At 32.1% G+C, this 10,523-nt stretch overlaps 2 protein-coding genes across 5 annotated transcripts; one reads left to right on the plus strand and one right to left on the minus strand.

The window, feature by feature from the left end:
- Positions 1-526: 526 nt before the first annotated feature.
- On the plus strand, positions 527-3,871 carry LOC122629673 (potassium channel subfamily K member 13-like). Its single transcript, XM_043813375.1, has 5 exons — positions 527-818; positions 1,263-1,455; positions 2,103-2,177; positions 2,721-3,120; positions 3,195-3,871. Exons 1-5 carry the CDS (start codon positions 690-692, stop codon positions 3,682-3,684), a joined length of 1,287 nt encoding a protein of 428 aa, XP_043669310.1. The 5' UTR covers positions 527-689; the 3' UTR covers positions 3,685-3,871.
- Positions 3,872-3,920: 49 nt separating this feature from the next.
- On the minus strand, positions 3,921-10,274 carry LOC122629597 (PR domain zinc finger protein 10-like). Of its 4 annotated transcripts, XM_043813194.1 has the most exons (14): positions 10,044-10,274; positions 9,616-9,824; positions 9,152-9,542; positions 8,750-9,082; positions 8,348-8,677; positions 8,071-8,274; positions 7,475-7,990; positions 7,122-7,386; positions 6,896-7,037; positions 6,618-6,806; positions 6,324-6,515; positions 5,487-6,224; positions 4,263-4,501; positions 3,921-4,163 (listed from the first exon to the last, which is right to left on the minus strand). In XM_043813194.1, the coding sequence occupies exons 2-12, from the start codon at positions 9,781-9,783 to the stop codon at positions 5,949-5,951; spliced, it is 3,006 nt and encodes a 1,001-aa protein (XP_043669129.1). In that variant the 5' UTR covers positions 9,784-9,824; positions 10,044-10,274; the 3' UTR covers positions 3,921-4,163; positions 4,263-4,501; positions 5,487-5,948. The 4 variants fall into 4 exon arrangements, with proteins under 4 accessions (XP_043669129.1, XP_043669138.1, XP_043669121.1 ...); XM_043813203.1 differs by lacking the exon at positions 4,263-4,501; XM_043813186.1 differs by having other exon boundaries at positions 4,336-6,224.
- Positions 10,275-10,523: the final 249 nt, after the last annotated feature.

The following is a 10,523-nucleotide window of genomic DNA, read 5'->3' on the forward strand; positions in this document are numbered from 1 at the left end:
AAATTTCTTCGTTAAAATTAGACATTTTTTTTAAGTTCGAAATAAACGTGAACATACAGTAAAATGAGTCTTTCAGAAAAGTAAACTTTTTTGCGGTATCGATTTTCGCTTCCTACCTAGTTAATTATCCACATTGTTTACTTTAAGCCGCTTTTACGGATAGATTTTTCTTTTTACATACGTGAAAACGATTCCGTGAATAAGCAAGTACGACGTGATGCTATTCCTATTTTTAAGCTTTGAAAGGATCCTATCTTTCAATGGAGCTTTACACGTTGCCCTAAATCTACTTCAGTCCTGAAAATATACAATTTGGCACTTGCTTGGTTCAGTCAAAAAAAAAATTGGCAAAGATATAACAATTTTTTTCTCCTACTATTTTTTAATACAAAAATTATACAAATTATGATACTGTCTCATAACGATGAGAATAATTAGTTACAATAATCTGCTATAAATATAAAAAATGTGAAAAATAAAAATAATTATAATTTATTAGTTATCATGAAAGAATTCAAAGTGAAGATTCAAAAATTGGGATTAAAAAGTTTATAAATTGATGACCTTTGATCATAGCGAATACTTGGATCATCGTGAAATTTTGTCGACGAGTTTGCGCCGGTCCAGTCAAAGAGGAAAAGTGGGGATCGCATCGGACATTGGTGTCAGAGAGATGAGAGTCACCGGTGATGTGCGTGTGCGGAAGCCTCGCGGAAGACAACGCAAGGTTTATCCTCCTCGCTGTCGTCCTGGCAGCTTACATGCTCGCAGGCGCGACTCTTTTTCAAATACTAGAGGGTGACCTTGAAATACGACAGGTAAGAAAATAATTTTATACCTTCTACAATTTATATCCTCTTCCATTTTCTAATAAAAATTAGAAATCTATCCTAGACAATATTTTACAGTTGTTGAAAATCGTTTTAATGAAGATTATTAAGAACTACAAATTCGTGTGCTTTATCGATTATATTCATTTCATAGTACAGATTACGAACTACTATTTCTAACAAAGATCTAATGAACCCTTGACAATAATTTGCAATTTTGGAAAATTATCCTCGATCAAAAATTATTTAAAAATGTATATTCAAGCCTTTGTCAATTGTATTTGCGTTCGTAAAAGGAGTTGCAAAATTTCATTTTTTGATAAAAATTCGAGTCCTTCATAATAATATGCAAACTTTTGAAAATCGTCTTATGAAAATTATTGAAGAATGTAAATTCATGCCTTTATTAATTACATTTATTTCATAATATAGGCTGCAGAGTTTTGGCGGGTGTACCACGCTTTTCGAAAGCATCACCTGCGTGGTAGTCCACTAGCGCTTCAGAGATTACACGAACTTCTTTACGCCTACGGAAACGCTTCCTCTGCCGGTATCATTAACAAAAGACGACGTTGGGATTTTCCTGGTAGCTTTCACTTCGTAGGCACCATCGTTTCCACGATTGGTAAGAAATTGAACACAGTATTTTTTGGAATTCCAAGCATTTGAAACGCACTCTTGCAACGACCGACGATAAATGGGGTCACTAGACGATGCGTCGTCTTGCATCTCATTAAGCTTTGTAATCCTCTTAAAAGATTTTCTTTTTAAAAAATATATCCAACCAGCCATATCTTCTTTCTTTCTTGTTTAATTATTATAATAACAATTATTATTATCACTATTATCATCATGTTCATTGTAATGACATTATCATTGAAATTTGTATTCGTGCAAATTTATTGTATTTATAATTTTATTTCACATTTTGTGACGACGATCTTCTTGTTGCTATTTCTTGTTTAAAGAAACGTACATAAATGAATATAAAAATGTCTGTGATAAATTACACGCAATTAGTACGTTATCGCGTTAGAAGGTGGTCGTAATGGTACGGAATAAAAGGACTACGGTCATCGGCCCCTTCGAGCGTGAGAATGCACGGTGAATTCTGGAATGCTAATATCTTGCGACCTAGTCTAGTACTTACCCTCTCGACAACTCCTTTAGCCGTCGATATGTATGCTTGCACGTACACATATGTAGATTACTGCCCTCGTAGAAAGATTTTTAGAAGATGGGTTCGATGTGTGAATCTGGATTCTCTTTCAGGATATGGAAGTACCGCTCCTCAAACCATGGCAGGACGAGCAGCTGTTGTTCTTTATGGATTCTTTGGTTGTTCTGGTAATAACAGACACGATTTACTATAGGTCCATTTCTAACAAAACAATTTAACCACATAAAAGATATAATTAATATATCATTTTGTTAAAATATGATTTTATTATAATATTATTGAGAGAAAAAGAATTATAATAATATTATTTCTATTAATAGATTCTTACTTTAATATATCGTTCGATACATCCTTACCGTTACATTCGATGTATGCATGCATATATTACACTACACCGAGTTAAAACAAAGTAGAACGCTGGCCTATTTATACAGAACAAAAGAATGAGTCTTCGACGTATAAATTGCAATAGGCATAGTTTCTGTAACATCAAGAAATAGGAAATGGTATACGACAATGTCCTATTTGCATGAATATACGAAGTATCTCGATATAACTTGAATTTTTCAATTTTACATTAAATCTCCTACATAGAGAAGAAAAAAGGAAAGAATTAGAAAGTTGAAGAAGCAATATAAATAAAAAAGAAAGCAGATTAAATAAAAAGTAGAATTTCAATCATGTAACGAATGTTCTTCGTGATCTATTAGGTGGTATCCTGTTCTTCAATCTGTTCCTTGAAAGGATCATCACATTTCTGGCTTGGATTTTAAGGAGTATTCACTTGTATCGCGTAAGAAAGCATCTTCGACAAAGTTCGACGTCCTCTCGACGAGTATCCAGATTATCCAATCCAAGATCGTCTCTTCCGGATATTCTCGACGATGACGACGAAGTCAGTTTAGAACAGTGGAAACCAAGCGTTTATTGGGTCATGCTATATCTCTTATTAGCTTCTTGTCTCACTGCATGCATTGCTGCTGCGGTTTATGCACCGCTAGAAGGCTGGGAATACTTCGACGCTCTCTACTTCTGTTTCATTAGCTTTACCACCATCGGTTTCGGTGATTTTGTCAGTACACAGAAGATGAATTATCCATATGTCCATTGGTACGTAATTCATATTGAAACGTTTTTATATGTTCGTCAACATTTTTCATTTAAATTGATTTACATTTTTACAGGTATAGATTTGCCAATTTTGTCTTCCTCGTTATCGGCTGTAGCTGTATTTATTCATTACTGAATGTAACTTCGATAATTATCAAACAAGGTTTGAATTATGTGATAGACAAGTTACAATGTGGTAATCAAGATCTTGCTGCGCCTCATCTACCTAGAAGAAAGTCATCCGTGTCTTCGATATATTATTCCAAACGTAGGTCTATGAAACTCGTTGCTAAAGATTCGATCAGAGCTGCGGAGGACGATTCCGATGGTTCCAGACGTATGTCTGGAGAATTGATCTCCATGAAAGATTTCCTCTCTGCCAATAAAGTATCCTTGGCTGTGATGCAGAAACAACTTTACGAGACCGCTCAAATGCAAAAAGGTGGTTGTGGTCCAATAGCAACGACGCCAAACCATCAGGCATCGGTGTTCAAACCTGGTGCAGTTGGTCCATTAGCGATTGCTAGCGAAAAATTTGAAAATAAAAGTTCAATAAATAGGTAGAAAATAAGTTAATGAATCGTAGCCATTTCACTTACTAGATTTACGACCATTAACTAGTTGTCTCTTTTTAGTTTTTACAATACACAAGTGCACTTTGTTATTGTCATATATACGCGATATGTTATTATACAATTACAACGTTTTAAGGTAGCTTATTGAAATAAAATCTCAATTACAATTTGATACGATGGCTAGTTCGATTGTTTTTCTTTTCTTATCTTTTATATATATATATATATATATATATATATATATATATATATATGTAAAAGTAATTGGATTTAAACTATAATTCTCGATAAATTCGAATATATTTTTTGAATTATTAATACGTATCGCTGTATAATAATTATTATTTAATTATTATTATTGTAACATTTTTTGTCTCTGCATACTATTCAGTGAAACGTGGTAGAGTAAGGAAAAGATACGTGTAGAAGTAAAATGATTGTGTCACTTCCTTCTCTGATTTCGGTAAGCTGAAACATATGTATAAGAGGAATTAAAAAATATTGAAAAAATTTGATCGTTTAAAAAAATTTTATGTAAAATCTTTCGACATAATATTTATGTCATACCGGTGGTATTTTCCACTAATAATAAAATATGAAAAAATACTAATACATCATCAATGAGGTATATCACACATACAGTTATATATATCGATCATCCAATAACTTTATTTAAATCATGTTTACAGTACAATTTGCCATGTACTCAATGACATCAACAAACATGCAATCTTTTGTCTTCGCATTTGTAATAATGTGTGTTACTGTATGCATCTTGTGTAAGTAAAATAAATGAAAAATCATTCCTGTAATTTGAAAACAAAAATTTCATCTTATGTAATAAAACTAACGTATTATGTAAAGTTTACTATATTATTTTATAATCGATGAACGAGTGTGGATTCGACATACAATCTAAAATTCTTCAAAATAAGAATACTACGAATTTTCACAACCTTTTAAATGAGCAACGCTTGTACTTTTTGTACGGTATTTTTTTGTTTAAATATTATCCAGATAAAAGGGATTGTTAAATGTTAGGATAAATTATGTGTGCTTAATGTATTTCTATTACACATTACATCATAACACTACGAAGACAAAAATTTCTCTTTTCCTGATTAACTACATTTTTACCTTGTATCTTACGTCGGCTTTAAGCGGACATCCTAATTCAATGATCGAGGAGGATGCAAAAACGTTCACACCGAGATGGTATGCGTATGAAACTAGATATCGAGAAACGATTACGTGAAAAACAATGTATGTGTGTATTTCGTTGGAAGTCTAAGAAGGAGAAGGATGTGTTCCGCTCTAAACGTGAAAGACACAAATAGATTACGAGGAAAATTTATGAATTACGATAGAGCGAAAGTGAAACGTACTATCGTTTTTTTTTTTTTTCGGAGATTGCAGTCGTTCGAAAAATCTACAGATAACTTTTTTTTCTTTTTCTTTTTTTTTTTTCCTTTTTTTCTTTCTTTTTACCGTTAAAGCCAAATGTGTAGTGAACAATGATTCAACGTCATGTCTTGCAAGTATTACATTCGGTTTGTAGCCTATCACAAAACAATCACGTTATACAGACAAAACCACGGTGATCTAAGATGCAGTAAGATCATTTAGTCTTTTAATTTAAGCCAAGCTTAAACGTTTAGAACGTAAAGCATGTCGAGTTTTGTTAACATTCACAATAGACTCTGGCAATAAATTTAAGCTTGGTTTAGACTTCAAAAGAAACTATTAGACCTAGCACTAGATAAGTGCCGACAGTACGATGATTCGTCCTACCTTCTGATGATCAATATCCATAATGTCTTGTGAACGAAGTTTTCAATAATATACAAGACAATAGTACGTCTATTGCAAGTATAATCTTACTGTTTCTTGTTCATTATTACTCTTTAGGTCATTAGGCTTTTTTTTGTATCGAGGCTCAGACAAAGTACTCATAAAGTCGTGTATGTATCGTTCCAACAAATCCACTGAAGTCGTCATCGTCAGTGGCCATCATTGCAATTCACACAATTGAGACAACAGCGCACAGTGTTTCGCACTGGCGCTGACAAAGCTGCGTTCCAAATACTCTCAAGTAGAAGTATCATACCATACTTCTGTCAGGCAAACAATGCCTTTGTGTTTGGTACCGGCAGCAAAAAAGCACAGCCTTTTTGACTATGCACAAAGTCACGAGATTCATATCTCGATAAATTGGCGATGATTCCCGACAAAGCGGGTGTGCCGTTTCTTTCTTCAACGTATATCACGCATACGTACAAATTGTTGTCCAACAAACTCCAAACTGTTACTTATTAGATCAACGTCATTTGATATTTTGATTATCCTCTGCCTAAAAATTTCTCCGTCTACGTCGCATGTTTGAATATAATCTGATAACATGAAACTGTTATCACTTAATGTAAGTGATTGGTTTTGATTTTGTAGTAGACGACTTCTCGATCGCGGAACTTGATCCGCTGGTTCCATTAAATTTGGATGTTTTTTACGTTGATGTTGCAAAAGTTTTGCCTATTGAGGGAGAAAGAGAGAAACATGTATTGCAGCAAGAAAACATATATTATATTAAAATATTGTGCTTTTATTAAGAATATGTCTTATTTTGTTTACCTTACTAGCATATTGTTTATGGCACCATTGACACCCTTGAGGTGTAGTTGTAATACTACCAACTGTCTGACTAAAGGTTGGATTAGGCAGACTCGAATATTCCGATTCTTTGTGACGATTACTTGGTGGTAAAGCAGCACCTGGATGGTTCTTCATGATATGAGCTTTACGTTTGCTGCTGCTTTTATACACCTTTATGCATTTATACAATAAATATATAAAGATTTACAAATATGTGTGTGTATATATGTATATATGTAATAATTGTAATGTTATTGTATTATAACACGATACCTTATCACAATATTGACAATAATAATCTCTCGTTTGTCGCAAAATTGGTAAATTTAATTCGGGAACGGACTCTGGAGCAACATCTGGATGTCGTTTTGCCAAATGATTTACGAGCATTCCTCTTCGTTTAAATCCTACTAGACATTGATGGCATTTATATATGAAACGATTGTAATCATTTGGATTTACCTATAAAATAGTAATCATTAGTAAAAAGTACATATATTATTATATATTTATTTTAACTATAAAAAAAGAAATCGAGATATAGATTATACCTTTGGCACAAATTTCTTTGTTTGATTATTTTGTACTGTTTGTTCTTTATTCATTTTCTGCGAATTATGCATTCTAGTCATGTGTTCCTTAAGTTTATCTTTTCTTTTAAATTGTCTTCCACAATTAGCACAGTGAAATTCCCTAGCACAAGAAAAATAAATATGTAAGAGTATAAATAAATATTAATTGGTATAATATACAGGTCAGTATGACTAATATGTGTACCTGTGATCAGAATGTTTAAGTAAATGCATTCGTAATTTATCCACTGTAGGGAAACGTTTTGTACAAAACTGACATTTGTGTTTTCTTTCGCAATGATGAGCTCTTATATGTTTACGAATTACTGAATATTTAATAAAATTTCTTTGACAATGAGGACAGGTAAATGTATGATCTCCATTTTTATGTGTCTCAACATGATCTTTTAACATCACACCTTGATCAAAGAGTTGTCTGCATATTGGACATTCATACACTTGCTTATTTTCTACAAAATTATATAAATTTTTTAGATATAATTATTTATATATTATTATTTATAACTTATAATCTAATAAAAATTTATTAAAATTTACCTCTATGTGTTTTTAAATGACAAGATAAAGCAGAATTATTCATGAATCTTTTCAGACAAATGCTGCATGGCAGTGGCTTTTGGTCCTCGGCACCATGCACCAAACAATGTTTCTGCAGTCGTACTTTTGTTGCAAAGCGTTTATAACACATTGAGCACTTATATGCAGCAACCACTGAGGTCAATTTATTACCTTTAGGCAAAGATAATCTTGCATGTTGTGAAACGTGACTAATTAATTCAGATTTTTTTTGACATTCTAACCCACACTGTGGACAAACTGTTGATTGACAATTTATTTTATTGTCTTCTGGATTGTGCATTAGATTATGTAATTTAAATAAAGATAGTTTTTTGAAGATTAAATTGCATGTACAACATTTCCACTCTTTACGATTATTTTGTCTTGTATTCTCTTTTTCCTTCAAATTTCTGCCTCTGTATAATTTCATACGTCTTGCATGATTATAAGAATTGTTATCTGACCTTGGCCAAATATTCATACCGTTGTTATGTTCTAATGAAAGCAAAAATATGTAATATAAAATATATAAAGAAGTATAAAAAAGATAAGAATGCAAATATAATTATTTATACCTTTGTCATCTCGCACATCAGGTTTCAATACCATTAAATTTCTACGTGCTGCATAATCAGGATGAGGCCCTGCTCTTAGTTCTTCTTTTGGTAAAATATTTTTTGTAGTTAAAAATACGATTCCATCCTTCTGTTGAAAAATCGTTAGATTCTGTTCTTTATACGTAAGTGCAGGCCTCACAAAACGCATCCAATTTGAAGTATCTGAAAAATATATGTATTTTATATTTTTTGAAGTTATAAGCTTATGAATTAAAATATGATCGATGATACTCACTTTCATCTGAAACATCAACTTTCAAAAATTGTCCTCCTTCTGCTTCATAAAGTAGTGGCAATGCATTTTCAAATGATGTGCCATCATAACCATATAAAATACCTTCAATAGGACCAAATTGTGTACGTCTACGAATATTGCGTTTTGCAAAAACTCCATATTCAGAACCACCCGGTATAATATCCACAGTAGATAATTTATTTATAGAAAGATATGATCCTGGCAGTGTAGCTATAGCTCGTGATGGTACAGGTTGATCAGCAATTGCACATACATTATGAGAAGTGCAACCATCTTCATTGGTGCAAATACCATCACATTCATCACACCCTATAATAAATTCAAATAATTCATAGTTTCATTTATTAATAAATAAAATAGTTACAAATATTTGTAACTTACAAAAATTTTTATCATCATCCATTTGTTGCTTCGACTTCTTCGTATTCTTCTTATCAATAGCTTTTTTTTTATTTGCATGAGATATTTCATTAATTTGACCCATTTGCACATTGGCTTCTGTTATTGACTCAGAATTACTTTCTTTTGTTATATCTTTTTTTTCGGATGTATTAGTGATATGATTATCTCCCATTGAAAGATTTTTCAAAGGATTCATTACATTTACTTGATCATCTTGCATTACCATATAATCTCTTGTTAAAGAAAAATCTGCACCTGGTATACCTGTTAACATGAGTGGAGTTGTGCTCTGCTCCAATTCTGTATTAGGCTCTGCAAAGATTACATTTTACGTGTTATTGTACACTTTGTAAATATTAAATTATTATTATTATTATTTACCTTGCATTAATATTAATTCATTTTCAACGCTAGAAACTAAAGTTTCTTCATTTTCTTCGTCAATAAAATCTGTTCCAGTATCAGTTTGCGCATCTATCGGATGAGTCAATTGACCCACAAAATTGATACTTGATCTCATATTGGATTCAGTTGTAGATATTAAAGGGGAGGAAGGACCTTGGAGAATAACAACAGAATTATGAAAAGGAGATGGAGTTAATTGAACCGGAGTTGGTGAATACCTAGCAGCAGAACTCATATTTGGATCAAGTGGACTAACACGATGTTCAAATTCGGAAAGAGGAGATGAAGGTCTGGGTGAGAACGAGACCTGCTCGTATGTTGGAAATAAGCGGGAATAATCTCTTGATTGATTTTCAACATATTCAACCTAATAGAAAAATAACGTCATCAATATCTTACTCCATAGAAATAAGAATTTTCAAATATCACATTTTACTCACGGTCAAAAATAGTAATCTATTATTATTCATCTTCTTTGGCTGTTCAAATATTGCTGGATTAATTGGGCTATCAATTGGCCAAGTTACCGAAGTGTCAGCAACTTTGCCAATATTGGACATATCAAATGTGTCACCAGGGCCCCCCTCAGGAGGGCCCTTTGGATCCATTGTATTTTATATGTTCCGTCAGTGATATTACGATTGATCACCTATTTCATAGAAAAACAAATATCAGATATACAATTATCTATTTTCTTAGAAAGAAAAAAATGTACAAAGAAATATATGAGATTTAGGCTTGATTAACCACGATCATTCTGCGATATATTCCAAAATTTAAACTCATGACACGTTGACGATATCGATCTGCAATTACTAACAGTATTTTCTTATTTTATGTTGTGTACTTTGTCACACAAGAGTCTTACCAGCTTCAACATAAATAGAGTTTAAGAAGCAGATGCACTTTCAGGCCTACAATGCACTTGCTGCAGCAGCACTGGCTTGACAACAATTGATGCTGCGGTTTCCATGTTGGCAATTAGGCTGTGTAGAAATAGCGGGAAAATTTAATTCGAGCTTTGATATATATTCTCGTTTTTGTCAATATCTAGACAATATAAAATAAATATTAACATGTAATTTTGTTGAAATCTAATCTGTCTTTAAATCTATTATATGTTACAAAAATAATTTTTCATATGATGTAATTAATTTTAAAATTATTCATAATAGTTAAAAATTTTCATAAATTTTGAATACAGCAAATCATAAATATTTCTCGATTATTAACAGTAATAATTGTATAAAAAGAGGATAATATATGATCAGAATCGCGTGCATAAAAGTAATTTTATAAATTGATTGGATATATGTAACTTGATCAGTTTATGGAAACTCCCACTCAG

Source organism: Vespula pensylvanica, chromosome 1 (assembly GCF_014466175.1).
Source record: "Vespula pensylvanica isolate Volc-1 chromosome 1, ASM1446617v1, whole genome shotgun sequence".
NCBI lineage: Eukaryota > Metazoa > Arthropoda > Insecta > Hymenoptera > Vespidae > Vespula > Vespula pensylvanica.